The following is a 16338-nucleotide window of genomic DNA, read 5'->3' as shown; positions in this document are numbered from 1 at the left end:
TAGAGCATTCCACCTCCCTCAGCTAAGCTATGGTATTCAACCCATATGTTATGACTGCAGTTGCATTCTTGAAGGACATAGTACAGTTTTGTACCTACCATAAATGTAGATGTCCGATAGATATGCAACTGCAGTCGGGTTTTCCCTCCCTCCTTCCCCTCTATGCCTTGGGTCCACTCCTCTCCCTGTTATCCTTAGCTGGGGATATCTGTTATGGTGTATCTGTTTATTGCTTATTTATTGTCTGGAAACCTATTTTTGTCTTCCAGTTTGATTACAGCCTTCCTTGGAGGGCACCTGGCATCTGGGGCAAGAAACACTGAAGAAGATGGCGTCGGCTGATGCTTATATACTCCAGCTGCTCTGACGTCGGAGAGAAATGCGACATCAGCCAACGTCGGACCCAGACTTTGGAATCCGGCCGACCGAGGGCTGCCTGAGGCAGGACAACCCATATGTTATGACTGCAGTTGCATATCTATCGGACATCTACATTTATGGTAGGTACAAAACTGTACTTTATCCATATCCATAGGAAGAGTTTGCAGTTTGTTAGTTTTGTATTATCTTTTTAGTCTCTTCCTACATATCCTTAGCTGCCATAACCAAATCATTTTAATTCATACTCATAAGTACTTTATTTTATCATGTCCCCATAAAGATGGGTATTGCTAGACCAATTCATTTGTGGGTACATAATTTAGAGCTGTAGCCTTTGTTTTATCTTCATTAATTTTATATCCTGAAAAAAAAAAACTAAACTGTCTCAGAATATTCCACAACACCAAGATTTCACTTTCTGGTTTCATCGGGTACAAAATCAAAACATCTGCAAATAATTGCAACTTTTCCTGAACACCTTACCAGTTAGTTATATCCTTGAATTTCCCTTACTTTTTTCCAGTGGTTTTAAATGTGATGCAGATGAGGGGGAAATAGGACACCCCTGCCTGGTTCCTCTGTTCAGACACATCTCTTTTTGAGCAGTCTCGTATTAGTCAGCCATTTCTTCATTATAACCTGTGATTTTTGCACTTTTATCAGCTTCTATAAATATCTCTCTAAAGCTTCTTCCATTTTTTCTAGACCCTTGTTATTTGAGTCAGTATATTCCTTCAGTGTTTCATTTATTGTAATCAGCTTTGAGAACATTTGCAATGTTAAGTTGTCAATCTCGCCTTCATTCTTGCTTGATGGGTTCGGAGCCGATCCTCGGCTCCGACTCGGCACTTGCTAAGCTCGAGAGTCACTTTTACCAGCTCGAGGCAGCCCCATATCCCATGATGCAAGGCGGTAAGTACCCAGATCTCGTTTGCCGCTTATGAGGTCCTCCTTTTACCAGCTCCTGGTAAGTGATTTGATACTTCGCTATTTTAGCCCCTTTTAACTAAAAAACCCTTTATTGTTAGTTTTAATTTAGTTTTAAACATTTTCTGACAGAAAATTTTCTGTCTCTTCTTATTTTTTTAGTCAGACTTTCTCCCATCCCATCCCCCCCCTGTTAGAGTGTGTTTGTGTGTTTTTTTAGTTATACCTTTTGGTATATTTAATTTAATTTCTTTGACTGGTGTGTGTGTCTGAGTTTGCACCATGTCTAAAGAAAGGGTCTCAGGCTTTAAGAAGTGTGACTCGTGCTGTCAGAAAATGTCTCTGACAGACGGTCACACTTCTTGCCTGTACTGCCTGGGGCCTCTTCACCTGCAGGACTCCTGTGCTATTTGTCATTCTTTCAGCCAGAGAGTCCTGCAGGAAAGAAGGAATAAGTTGATTTTGAGGGGCCTTCTTAAGCCGGAGGGCTCTCCGGCTAAGTCGGCTCCATCCAAGACTGCTAAGTCTTCCAAGGCCCAGGCTTCTGTGTCCAAGCCTGCGGCCTCGGCTCCGACTCGTTCTGAGTCGAGATCGGCTCCGGCTGGAGCCGATTCTGGCTTAACTAAGCCTTCGGCATCGATGGCTATCGGTGCCGATTCTGCATCGACCACTTCGGTGTCGGCTCCGATCGGTTCCGACCACCATGTGGCTCAGGCATCGGTGCCGGCTCCGATCGGCTCCGACACCGTTACTTTTGTGGCTGTATCGGCTCCGGCTGGAGCCGATGCATCGAGGCTACCTGTCGGCTCCGATAAGTTATCTGCTCCGACAGGTTCAATAGTTTCATCGGTTCCGATGGCTCCTTCGAGGAAGAGGTCTAGGTCTCCTTCCTTGGAGCCGATACTTTCGGCTCGGCTTCACCTCTCCTCTCGGGCGGAGCCATCGGAGCCGATCTTCAAGGTCATCCAGGCTTTCTGACCATGATTTAGAGAGAGTGGTCAGTAGATTACTTAAGTCACAGGCACTGGCCCAAATGTTACATAGTCCGTCTCAACAGACGGCTATTGGTCCACACCCCGTTGCAGTTCCTCCTTCAACTCTACCCCAGAGCTTGGAGCTGGAGTCTTCGGGAATGGTTACTGCTACGGCTGAAGGACAGATACCCCCTTCTGTTCCTTCAGCCTCTACTCTTATCTCCTCTTCGAGACCTTCCTTAGAGGGATTCGGTGGCCAGGCTTCCATGGTCTCCTCCGAGGGGGTGAGTGGCATCGGACCCTTGTCCGAACCCGCTCTTCCCCTTGGAGCCTCGGCCTTGGTGAGCTCGGCTCCGACATCTGCCTCGGAGACTTCCCTTTCGGTGGTCCCTGGAGTTCCTAGCTCTTGAACGGGTTCTCTCGGACCTTCCGGGAGAGGAGCATTCGAGGTGATGAAGAGTGTGCTGGCCACTGGTATCAGCCAGCAGTCTGTTCCCTTAGCTCCTCCCTCTGTAGTGCCTGTTGACATCTCTGCCACTTCTCTTGCTACAGGACCCAGAGATCCTCCGCCTCAGGTTTCCCCATTGGGAATATCCCCCTCTTCTGAGGATTCTCCTGATGTTTCGGGAGATCCTCCTAGAAAGAGGACTTGTAAGAGGAAACATATAGACTCCCCCGAGTCTATCACTTCAGATACTGACTTAGATGAGTCAGAGGGATCCCCAAGATCCCCCTCTGAGGATGTCTCCTTCTCAGACATCCTAGAACTCCTTAAACAGAGGGGAAACTGGCCCACCAATAATCCCTCTGAGGATGAGTCAGTATACCTAGAGGCGTTTGGATCTCGGCCCTCCACCTCCTGGGTGTCTCCGCCTTTCGACCCCCTTATGCAAGTTATTGCCCGAAAGGCGTGGGCTGCTCCTGACTCTGTAGAGCCAGTCCCTAGGAGGCCTTCAAAATTTATTACTGCCCCGAGTGATAAGCAATTCCTCACTAAGGGTGTCCCCGCTGATGCCATGGTGGTGGCTGCTGCCACCAAGAAGGAACTTGCAGATCCTTCCGTACCCGTCCATCCTCCTAATAAGGACTCTAGGACCATGGATAGGTACGGTAAGCGGATGTTTTCCTCAGCGACCTTTGCTATGCGTTCGCTGAATTACCTATGTCACTTCACCAGACTCCAAAGGGATATCCTTAAGGAGCTAGGTGATGTTGTACAGGATCCTACAGCTGCAGGAGCTCAGGAAAAAATTGCTTCGCAGCTAGGAACCCTTAATTCCATTGCAAACTCCTCCATGCGGCTTATATCATATGCTGCTGATGGAGCGAGTAGGGCCGCAGGTACAGGTGTGGCCCTTAGACGCCAAGCCTGGATGCGGCTATGTGACTTTGCAGATCCCTTTAAGGCGTCCTTCACAAATTCTCCCTTTGATGGGTCAGCTTTGTTTGGCCCTCAAGTGAAGGAAACTTTGACCAGGTGTGAGCAGGACGGCAAGACTCTTTCTGCCGTAGGAGTCCGTTTTTCCACCCCTTCTAGACCTTACCCCAAAGGACAGAAAGGTGGCAAAATGTGGTTCCGCAAATCCCAAGGAGTCACGCCGGATTCACGTGGTCAGTTTACCCCTAGAGGCAGAGGGGGTAACAACAACAGACGCCGCGCTAGAGGCAGAGGGGGTCCAAAAAACCAGGGAAACAGAGAGCCTCTATCTGACAAGCCCTTTCAGCATCCTTGGAGGCAGTCGGGGGAAGACTATCGCTGTACCCAGAAGCCTGGCGTTCCCTCACTCAAGACAGATGGGTACAGTCGATCATATCCGAGGGTTACAAAATTCCTTTTGAGGAAAGTCCTTTCTATCACTCAAATTCCCTTCCAGATGTACCACCCGGTCTAAGGGAAATTGCAGAGTTAGAAGTCTTAAAACTTCTGCAAAAAAGAGCCATTCAGCCAGTTACAACAGATCATTCAGAGCCCGGAATCTACTCAAGGTTCTTTTTGGTCCCCAAAAGACGGGAGACTGGAGACCAATATTGGATCTCAGCAGACTCAACAAGTCCGTGAGGAAGACAAGATTCCGAATGGTCACTCTTCACTCAATTCTGCCCTTCTTACAGAAGGACAACTGGATGTGCTCAATAGATCTTCAGGATGCATACTATCACATCAAAATTCACAGACGCTCCAGGAGATTTCTCCGCTTTCGGCTGGGGTCCAGTCATTTCCAGTTCAGAGCCCTGCCCTTTGGTCTCACTACAGCCCCCAGAGTGTTCACCAAATGCATGGCAGTGGTCACGGCTCACCTGAGACGTCAAGGATTCCAGGTGTTTCTGTATCTCGACGACTGGCTCCTTTCAGCCACCACCAGGCATCAGCTTATTCAAGCCAGGGATTACACAATAAAGCTTTGTACTCTTTTGGGCATCTCTATCAACTTCGAAAAGTCATCCTTATCGCCCTGCCAGTCTATTACTTTCATAGGCGCAAACTTAAACACTGTTCGGATGTCAGCTACCCTTACAGATCAAAGAGTTTCAGACATTCAAAGTCATGTCAGGATCATTCTAGCCAACAAGAAAGTACAGGCCAGAATGGTTCTAAAGGTATTAGGCCTCATGGCTGCGGCCATTACTCTTCTTCCCTGGCTCGCTTCTACATGCGCCTTCTTCAGTGGATGCTGTTCACACAGTGGTCGTACCAACAACTTCCAATGCGTCACCAGATTCTGGTGACACAGACTTGCAAAGATCATCTTGCTTGGTGGATCACATCTCCCCAGGTTCACCAAGGCAGACACTTTGTACCCCATCCCCGGTAGCCACTGTCACCACGGATGCCTCCCTGATCAGGTGGGGGGGGTCATTATCAGGGCAGGATGGTTCATGGGACGTGGCAGCCGTTCGAGTACCACCTGCACATAAATGTCCTGGAGATGAGAGCAGTGCTTTTAACGTTGCAAGCCCTCAACGACTTTCTTCCCGTAGGGACAATTGCAGTCCACACAGACAACATGTCTGTAGTTTGGTATATCAACAAACAGGGCGGAACCAAGTCCTACCCCTTGTGTCGAGAAGCGCTCAGACTATGGCAATGGGCAATCTCCTCTCATCGGTTTCTGGTAGCAACGCATATCCCTGGGAAAACCAACATTGTAGCGGACAGATTGAGCAGAGCTATTCTCATGCCTCACGAGTGGTCTCTCAAGCAATCTATAGCGGAAGAGATTTTTCTGGAATGGGGTCCCATGTTGCGATCTTTTTGCTACTCCCCAAAACAGCAAATGCCCGGACTTCTTCTCTCTCTTCCCTCTTCCAGGCCATCCCCCCAGAGACGCTCTGACCCAGGATTGGCCCCAGGGACTTCTTTATGCCTTCCCTCCATTTCCTCTGATCCCTCAAGTTATCCAGAAAGCAACCGTTTGAGAGCCAAATTGATTCTCATTGCCCCTTACTGGCCTCGACAAGTTTGGTTCCCGTTCCTCCATCGTCACCTTTTGGTGCAGCCGTGGCATCTGGACCCAGTGCCAGATCTTCTGATTCACCAATCCGGTCAGCTGCACCGGTCTATCCCTTCTCTCAACCTCACAGCATGGTTGCTCCACTTCCTTCCTTAGCCAGGCTTCCTTTGATCTCTAACCCAGTTAGAGACATCATAGTAGCTTCTTTAAAATCCTCTACCAGGAGGATTTATGCAAGCAAATGGAAGCGTTTCTCTTATTGGGCTAAGGCCAAGAGTATTGATCCTTTCACTGCCCCTGTTCAGGCAGTCCTGGACTTCTTAGCAGAGATTTTTCATGCAGGCTCCTCTTCTTCCACAGTCAGAGTTCAATTGGCTGCTATCTCGAACTTTCATGTCGGGATCGCAGATCACAATATTATGTCCCATAGGCTATGCAGGGCCTTCTTGAAAGGAATTTTCCTGCTAAAGCCTCCAATCAGGAATCCTCCTCCTCAGTGGGATCTAAATTTAGTGCTGACATCCTTGATTCTTCCCCCCTTCGAGCCAGCTGTTTCTTGTTCCCTGAAATTTCTTTCTTGGAAAACTTTATTCCTAGTGGCTATTACATCGGCCAGGAGGGTGTCTGAACTTCATGCTCTATCGGTTCGACCCCCCTATTTGGTTTTTCACAAAGACAGAGTATCATTGAGAACTAATCCGACCTTTTTGCCTAAGGTCGCCTCAAAGACCAATTTGAATCAATCCATTGATCTCCCTGTATTTTTCCCAAACTATTCAGACAGAGCCGAACAAAACTACATTATCTTGATGTCCACCGTCAACTCGGATATTATTTGGACAGAACAAAAAAATTTAGGAAATCTGATCAACTTTTTGTTTCCTATGCGGATAATAAGAAAGGCCTTCCTGTTTCTAAAGTGACCTTGTCTAGATGGCTTTCTTGGTCATCTCTGAAATTTATTTGCTCAGGGAAAACAGCTGTGCTCAAAACCTAAAGCACATTCAACTAGGAGCTTAGCTACTTCTACAGCCTTTCAAGCTAGACTTCCTTTAGACACTATTTGTGCAGCGGCCACTTGGGCCACTCCTCATACTTTTGTTTCCCACTACAAATTGGACTTGGCCTCCAGGGACAGAGCCAGTTTTGGCTCTACAGTCCTCAAGAGTCTGTTCCATTGAGCCACCCAGGATAGAGGTGCTAGGGACGCGGTCCCATCAAGCAAGAATGAAGGCGAGATTGACAACTTAACATTAAGAAGTTATGTACCTACCATAACGTTCCATGTTAGTTGTCTTCTCTCGCCTTCTTTCTTGCGACCCTCCCTCCTTCCCCCAGGCCTGGACAGACCTTTCTATAAGAAATTATTATGCTGAAGACCATTCAAACCTGGTCCTTCTTCCATCCTGTAAGTTTTCTTTCTTCCTTTTGGAAGTGTTTTTATGCTTGGTGCTATTGCCCTTTGTCATCAAACGAGATCTGGGTACTTACCGCCTTGCATCATGGGATATGGGGCTGCCTCGAGCTGGTAAAAGTGACTCTCGAGCTTAGCAAGTGCCGAGTCGGAGCCGAGGATCGGCTCCGAACCCATCAAGCAAGAAAGAAGGCGAGAGAAGACAACTAACATGGAACGTTATGGTAGGTACATAACTTCTTATTTTTTTCCTTAGAAGTACTAGAAGCCACGTCTTGCACCAAAGTTGGAGCTTGAACTGCTTTTTGTTTAATAGCATCAGGATTCTTCCCAGTCTGTGATATCTCCACTTTTTCTAGTTGATTTTCTTTCTGGCTCTCTTAGCTTCTTCTTTGCAAGCATCCAGGCAAAGCATTTACTAGCCAGTAACTAAAATTTAGTCAAATTGGCGCTATATCTGGCTGTAGTTTCTCAGTTTCTGTTTTTACACTGGGAGAGCTGAAGTCAAGCTGAAGTCTCATAATTTTCAGTGTGTTAATACCATCTTTCCAGCTTGTTTTTTTTTAAATGGAGAGCCATGGGAACTGCTTTTCAGAAATCATATTGGGTTTAGTGCTTCTGTTTTGCCCGTGGTGATAAAAGGAGCAGAGAGACGTTGTATCCTGACCTTTCTAGTGATTACCAATCATTGAAAAGCCTGACTTTTTTCTTTTTAGGAGCAGGCTTGGAATTAATGCTGCTGCTTTGCTACTGGTGAGAGATGTAGCAGAAGGGTCACTGATTTCTGGGAGGAGACTTGTAGGTCTCTGGGCAGTGTACTGGACTTAACTTTAAGTGCCGGATAGCCACGGCCTTAATTGATAAGGCTTTCTGCTGAATCCAGAGCCTAGGGTTGCCACCTATCCATTTATTCGTACTATCTGGAAAATTGACTGTCAATTAGTTTGGAAAACACTGTAGAAACTCTGGTATTCTGTTTCAAAAAAGGAAATGGACTATTGGAGTTTGTTAAATTGGCTGATTTACTATGGTTTTTTTTTTTTTCTTGTTTGCAGAAAAGCATAGTAAATTAGTAACTTTGCTGAAAGTAAGCATCAGCAATGGGGGGGGGGGGTGTTCCCTGTCAGCTGATGCCATAGTGGCATCACAAAATGAGCGGAATATGGATGGGAGAAGTGGAGGGAATGGGCGGGGTTACAGGTGATGCAAGGGGTGTGGCCTTCGTCATAGCCGCAATGAAAGGTGGCAACCTTACCAGAGCCATTCACTGCTAATACTTTGTTTCACTTTATCTTTAACAGCAGAAAACCTCATATAGATCAACCAGACAGCAGAGTACCCTCAAAATAGCGTACAAAACTTTTTATTAGCTGCTTTCGTCTAATGACGTCTTCAGAATGGTTAATAAAAGTTGTGTATGCTATTTCGAGTGTGCCCTGCTTTCTGGTTGATCTATACAAAGTTTTCTGCTGTTATTGGTTTTTATTACCTTGAAGTTGATGCTGTTTTTTTGATGTGTTCACTTTATCTTTAAATGTGTATATGTTGCTGTCATATCTGTGTAATGTTTGCATTGTTTTTTCACTTGTAACTACATTTTAGTGCTGCTGTTTTGTCACTGTATTTGACTGTGAAGCTGAATACAGATCCATACAGAATTAAATAATTACTTCACATTGCCGGATTGCACTCTTTTGTGAAATATACTAGTGCTGGTTTTATATTTGTGCTTTATTTGCAGTGTTTTTGTACTCTTAGTTATTTTCAAGTGCTTTTATTTTTTTGCCACTGTAATCAAATACTTTTAAACATCTTTACAAAAGTATCACTTAAGACATATGCAAACATAGATTATCAGAAAAGAAGACCAGCCATGTTAACATTTTTCCTTTTACATACATTATACATCACATATCTTTTCTTTCTTTGTAACTAGCATTACATAATTTGCTCAATTCCTGTTTTCCCTTAAACCTCACTTCTCCTTGTCCTGAATGTAGTTCTGCATGTCTTTCCTGCAATTTCCATTGTTTTGTATGTAATGTGATCCTTCCCTTTTCTGAGGTTTTCTTCTCTTTCATAATAATCAGTATTTCAGATAATGTTGGTTTAGACTTTGATTTCCATATTTCATTTTTTGGCAGTTAGCAGCATTAAACTTAAGGCCTTTCTATAGCTAGACAGTTCAGATCATGTATCCTAGCTCAAAAGTATAATTATATATGAGCCATTTGCTTGCTCAATTTTTTGGACAGATTGCTCTTTAGGGAATTTTTAAAATCTGCCAACTCAGTAAATATCCCAAAATGTATGTTCACAGTTACCTCTTCTTCCCCCATCCACACCTTCTACATTAGCTGTCCATTTGAGGTAAAATTTTTTGAAGTCTGCTTAGGGTATAAAAATATCTATCCAAAAATCCTGAACTTTCTGGAGTCCGTTGCATACTTTGGAGCCATACATGTTTTCCCATTATTCCTTTGCAAATTCCTTTTCCAGTTTCTTTCTTCCCAATCTTTTCTAACCTCTTGTGATCAATTATTATAGTCATTGTGCAATATTTTATATGCCCTACTAATTATCCTTAACAGCATCTTCTGTTTTATATTGGACTTATAATTGTACCATAGCAGATCTTGGACTAAAGATTCCCATATCCCTGATTATTTCCCTGTACTCTGATGTCAAACCCTGGTCGGGAAGACAGTCTGTAGCCTGCAGACCAAATGTCATCTTGGCCTCATTCTGCTGTCTTAGCTTTCTCTCTCTAGTTATTTGCTCCTAATACTTTGGGTTTTTCTGGCATCTTTTTGCAGTAAATTAGCCCTCTATTACCAATTTTCTGTACTCTTCCATGCATTTATCTATATTGGCATATTCTTCTTTCTCCAGTCTCATGGTGGCTTAGTTCTTAGAAGGCTTTCTGCTATGTTATGAATAAGTTGTGATGGTTTTTGTTATTCTTCTTAAGGATCTCTACCCAGAATTTCACTCTCTGTCCTTATTTCCTGAACTTCCTGTGCTTCATCATCATTATACCATTACCCTTTGATTTTGCTTGTGTTATACGTATGTATGAGCCTTACCTATGTAGTTGTAACATATCACTTTAAATCAGGTAATCCTAAACCATGTCCTTCTGTTGGAAGAATCATCTTATTTTACTTAACTCTGGACCTCTTCCCATCCCTGATATATTTCTTCAGCTCTTTACTAATTATTGTCCGTAACAAAAATATGCTTGACCTGTATATAAAACTAAAGGGACTAAAAACATGTTCACTGCTTATATCTTACTTTCTACATCCATAAACAAGAGATTCAGTTTTTCTCAGTTTTCTGTTATTTTAGCCACTTCCCACATATCCTTAGCTGCTAGAACATACGTTTTTTAATCCATAGGATATATATGTCATCTTATGTCCCCATAAGTATGGATATTGCTGAACCAGTTTGTGTTAGGTACAAAATGTATTCATATACTTTTGTTTTATCTTCATTAATTATATATTCTGAAAAGACTTGAAACTATCTGAAATATTCCACAACACTGGGATGTCCTTTTCTGGATTTATCAGGTGCAGAATATTATCTGTGAACAAAGTCTGCTTTTGTAGTTTACTGTATTGATTATATTCTTGAATTTCTGAGTCCCTTATTTTCTTTGCCAATTACACTAAATATAAAGTAAATAAGAATGGGGGAAGGGGTTATACTTGCCTGGTTCCTCTGTTCAAACACAAAGTATTAGAGAGGAACTGTCCCACTTTAATTCTTACGTCTAATCCTTCATATATCTTCCTAATTAACCTTATTATTGTACCAGGGAATGCAAATGTTTCCGTTGTCACACATAAACTACAACCGTACTTTGTCAAATGGTTTGTCTGCATCAAGACCCACAAACAGGCAAGGTACTTTCTTACATTTTTATTCCCTCTTGATTATTATTGTTCTATTAATGTCAAATTTTTGCCTTCCCTCCACAAAAAACATATGAATACATATCTATCTATTTTGGCAGTACCTTTGCCATTTTTTTTAGTTAGTTTAGATATTAACACGTCATGGTTTAAAATTGAAATGGGTCTTTGAGCAATACAGCCGACACATTTTTCTTCCAAGATATTGCTGCTTCCCCTCCTTTTAAAATACTCTTAAACAAAATCTTCCAGATCTCTGACTTTCTTCCTCCTAGCTTCTAAACTTCCACAGGAATATCATCTGTTCCTGGAGACTTTATTGCAGATTGATTATATGTTAGGTTTTCTTTTTTATCCTTTGGCTGAGGGGGCTTCTTTTTCTTTTTCCTGATGTACATGTACTGTGATCTTTTCTGTCTTGTATACTGCACCTGTTCTTCTAGAGCGTTTAATTTCCGAGGGTTTTTTTTGTATGTCACTTATGTACATCATATTTTAGGATGCAGGACATAAGTCTGATATACTGTGCTTGGAAGGGGCCCATGCTTTGGTATGCTGGCTTGGACATGTGGCTACCCTTGTCAAGATATCTGAATAATAAGCAATACTGCAACAGTTTTAAGTAGGACCTCTACTGTTATGCTGAGTTCTTACTCAACGTACTTTCTGCACAGAGACAGATACACGCTCACGCACACACGCGCACATAAAATGGTGAAATTTCCTTTAATGCTTGGTGCAGTGGGAAGCCTGGAAGGTTTACATGTGCACATTTTAGTGTTTCAAAAAATATTAACAAAAATGAATAACAGTTAACATGGATGATAAAACCACTTGTAGCTATGTGAGAAGTCAAGCTGTGGACCCATTTAAAAATTCATAATTCTAATCTTGGATGAAGTAGATATATAAAGGCTCTTGTAGGTTTGTTTGAAAGAGCAGGAAATAGAACTTATTAGCTTTGACCTTAAGTAACAAGTGCATGAGTTTACCTGTATCAGTGTAAGTGATACTGGGAGGTGTGACATTTTGAATCCTTGCTGTATTGTCAGTCATTCCTCATTATAAAGCTAGCTACAAATTTGAGACAGATTAGTTCATTGCTTTATTTTCAGTTAGTCATCCAGGATTGCTTTCAGAACTGTTTAACGTGTGTTTTGTTTTGTTTTGTATGTTTGTACAGATTTTTCAAGAACTAGCGGAGTATGATGTTTCTGATACCTTTGGAATTCAAAAGGATGATGGGCACTTTTGGTGGCCTGGACTATCATCTCGTCGCCGAAGACGACGTTCTGTATTTCCATGGCACTGGCGTATTACTAAAGATGCCAGCTTTGCTTTTACTGTAAGGAATGTTTACTAAGCTTTCAATATTCTTATTTATTTTTGTATCTAATATGGCTAAAATTCTGCATGATCTTCCATTTATAATTGTGGACAAAGCTTTATTATTTGGCCATTGTACTGTTGAGGACCTAAAAAGATTTGATCACACAGGAAATTTTGATTCAAGAGGTTACTCATGTTTTTCAACCTGCGATTTCTTAGTTCAATAAAAAAAAAAAAAGTTGCCTTTCTTATGATATTTTTCCAAGAAGCAGAGTAAGAGATCTTTACAAACCTCTAACAACTAGAATTAAAATAAATACATAAATAAATAACATGGCAAAGAACCTCAGAGAAGAAAAGGTGGGGTCTCCCATAACCAAAGACAGTCCAAAAAGTCAGTGACTATTTGCTTCTCCCCCCCCCCCCCGCCCGCACCACAACCCTGGCAGCCCTTCAGAGCTCTCCCCTCACTAAATCTTCCCCAGTGGCATTAGGCTATCTCAGACAGGCAAGTTCTGAGACTTATCCAGCAGAGGTGCAAATAGCATTTGGAATCCCTTTTCCCATTTCAGGGCATTCCTCCCCATCCTAAAAAATGGTTATCCTTGTTTTATCCAATTTTATAGCAAGTATTGTCTTAGGGGTGATAAGAGCTTTCACCCTCAGATCAGATGGGCAATTTTTTTTTTTTCTGGGTCTTTTGGGTTGCTGATACTATGACAGGAATGGACTTCAAAGTACGATTAAAAGTTCATGAAATTTGTATTGTTTCAATCTTTGATGTCAGCCAGAAGTCCCCTTCACAGCACCCGCAATGTGCCCAGTAATGACGACTCCTGCAGTTCGTATGGTTACATGTATTGGTAACATGTCTAAATACGATTGTAGATTATTTTTTATAACACTCATTGCTCTTTCTACTGCTGGAACTGTCTGTGTATCTTTCTTCCACATTGCTTTCATTTCTGCCTGTAAGTCCTGATATTTTATGAATTTGTCTCTCTCTGTACCCAAGACACTGTAGTCAGTGGGTGTGGCGATTTCAGTTATGCTTTTGTCTTCTTTTCGTGGACCACTATAGCTGATTTTCTAGCATCTATCTTTTGAGCTGTTGGTAATGGGTGATCCCATGTAATGTAAACTTCATCATTTTCTGTGATGCTTTGTGGCTAATGTTTCCAGTGTTTTTCAGCCACTTTAATACCATAATGTTTGCACAATCCCCACTGCAACAGTCTTGCCACATTATTATGCCTTGCAGTACACAGTCCTCCTGCCATTAGTATGTCATAACCAGCAACGAAGTGTGCAACTGTTTGTTTGGTTTTACAAAACCTAAATTTGTCTGTTTCTCCCACATGTTCAATGGACTTTGTAAACCACCGTGTACGTAGCCCACTGTCGTGGGGTGCCAATATTAACCTTTCATCTCTTGGATGAATTTGCCTCTTCTTAACCATTCCTGTGCTCATTACTTATCAACATGAGGTGCTCCCAGAAGTTTTCTATACTTTGAACTGTATTTATGCATTTTCAACATTGCTTGCCTTCTCATCTAATCCTTCACCTTATAATCTTTCTTTTGTTTTTTGGCACATTCAGTTGATGCCTGGCTTTTTATCTACTTTTGGTTTGATTTTCATTCCTGCTTAATTTATTTTATTTCTTTATTTAAGTTTGATGACCGGGGAAGTCCACTGAGCCAAGAAGAGCCCGTTTTTAGTGGAGGCCCCGGGAAAAAAGCTCCACAATAATTGCAAGTTACATTTCACATGTTACAAAAGGACATAGTTCATACAGCTAATTAAACATTTACGGATAAGCTCCATGATATTTGCAATTGGCTTTTCACAATGTTACAAAAATGAATAGACATAATTCAATACAGAAATTTCAACATATACATAAAGTGAATATTTTTGTTATAAACTCAATTGTAGGTTTAAAATTTCAAAATATATAGCTGCTAGCCATTATTAGATTAGGAAAATATGCATGGAGAGGGTAATAGTATATTTGAGATTAAAGAGTATAGTAAAATAGATATTAGAGAGAATCCCAAAGACATGCAGTAGGTGGATTGGACACTCTAAATTGGCTCTAGGTGTGAGTGTGTGTGTGTGTGTGCCTTCTGTGGAAGGTTGGGCGCCGGGCTGGCAACTCGACACCGTAAAACTCCACTGCCAATCATGAGCAGACAGATGATCCGCTGTGGCGACCCCTAACTGGGAAAAGCCAAAAGAAGAAGAAGAAGTAGGAGAGGGATTGTTTTGGGTGGGATGAAGTAATAGTAGAGGTAGTTGGATGAGCCAATGCAAGGTGGGATGGGGGGAGGGGTTTAAGTTGGAGCATGGCAAGGGCATTCTCATTTGGATGAAAGATGAGAGAGTAGCTGAGATTTGAAATTTGTATGGTTAGGTAGGTTGCGTATGTGTTTGTTTGGGGAGAGAGTTCCACTGTTTAGCTAAGGATTGGGACAACAGTAGATGACCAGGAGGTCATGCAGGTTTGCAGACCTGAAGGAGATTTTGTTTTCTGGATCTGAGTGAGTGGTTGGGAATGTAAGGTTTTAAGGAAGTAGTGAGAGCTGGGCAGTTGGCAGGCTTAAAGATGAGCTTGTGGGCAATGGTAAGTTGTAGGTAACTGAGGTAGTTCAAGCCAGTTGAGGGTGAGGAGGGAGTGGCAGTGGTGAGATGAGTTTTTTGAATTGGTTGCAAATTTGGAGATCTTGTGGTACCAGGATTCAAGTTTGGTCTGAAGGCCAAGATGGAAATTGGTGAAAAGAGGGGCACCATACATAAGGCAGGGGAGTAGGAAGGTGAACGCAAGAGTTTGACGCGTAGAGTGGCTTAGGAACGGTTTTGCTAACTTTTGGTGAGACTTAACTTTTGGTGGGTTTTCTTGATTGTGGAGTGGATGTGGGTGTCAGATTTTAGTTCTTCATCAATAATGATGACAAGAAGCTTGGTGCTGAACAATTTCACAGAGGGTGTTGTTTTGGCTCTGTATGGTTAATGTGGATTTGTCAATGGAGTTTTTGGTAAGGGAAAAAAAAACATTAGTTTGATTTTATTTGCATTTAGTGCCAGATGGCTAGACTGCATCCAGGTTTCTGTTTTGGAGAAGGCTAGTTGGGTTTTTGATAGGAGTTCGGAGGGGGAGAAGGCTAAGCAGATAATTGTCGAGTCATCTGCATATTGGATGATAGATGAATCTGGGATGGATTGGTGAAAGTTGTTAATGAATAGGTTGAAGAGAAGAGGGCCAAGAACAGAACCTTGTGGGACACCTGTGGGTGTGGGAAGGAAGGGGGAGGTTGAAGTTTTTCATTGGACAGCTTGTTGGCGGTTGGACAAGTAGGTGGAAAACCAGGCGATGGTGGTGGGAGAGAGGTGTAGGGTGGAGAGTTGGGATATATAAGTAGGCTGTGTGAGAAGGTGTCAAAGGCCTTTGACAGAGCTGGGAATAGTGTAGATACGAACTTTCCCGAGTTGCGTTCGATATTTATGCTTTCAAAATATGCCGATATTCTTCTGCTAGATTAAGCAGAGAAGTCATCTTAGATTTACTCTCCTCATGTTTCAAAACTTTTACTACATTTGGGTCTTGAGGTCATTAGATATGTGTGGAGTCCCACAATTGCAGATCTATACATGTAATCAATTTCAAGGTAGTCCATCCCTCCTTCAGAATGGGGAATATATAATCTTGGTATGAAGTGATTTTTTTTATAAATCATTTGGTGAGCAGGAAGCATCTTTCTTATTTTCCTATCTAATATAAGAAATACATTTTAGGGACAGTCAATTTCTCCAAAACTGTAAGTTAGGACAGGAAGAGCAAATTGGTTTATAGCTTGGATTTTGTTCGTAGATGTCATCGCTGTTTTCAGGATTAAAGTCTTCTAAAAGTATTAATTACTAAGTTTTATTCGCATT

At 42.3% G+C, this 16338-nt stretch overlaps 1 protein-coding gene across 1 annotated transcript in view; it reads left to right on the top strand.

Annotated features, from left to right (window-relative positions):
- The window catches only part of CPAMD8 (C3 and PZP like alpha-2-macroglobulin domain containing 8), a 7231600-nt gene that overhangs the window by 2136457 nt on the left and 5078805 nt on the right, over window positions 1–16338 (top strand). Inside the window, exon 14 of the mRNA XM_044054766.1 lies at window positions 12255–12416. Within this exon, the coding sequence (XP_043910701.1) occupies window positions 12255–12416 (162 nt within the window). The remainder of the gene's footprint in view (window positions 1–12254; window positions 12417–16338) is intronic.

Source organism: Protopterus annectens, chromosome 13.part0 (genome assembly GCF_019279795.1).
Source record: "Protopterus annectens isolate FY-2018-M chromosome 13.part0, PAN1.0, whole genome shotgun sequence".
NCBI lineage: Eukaryota > Metazoa > Chordata > Ceratodontiformes > Protopteridae > Protopterus > Protopterus annectens.
Note: the sequence above shows the minus strand (reverse complement) of the source record. Positions and strands in the feature narration are given on the sequence as shown.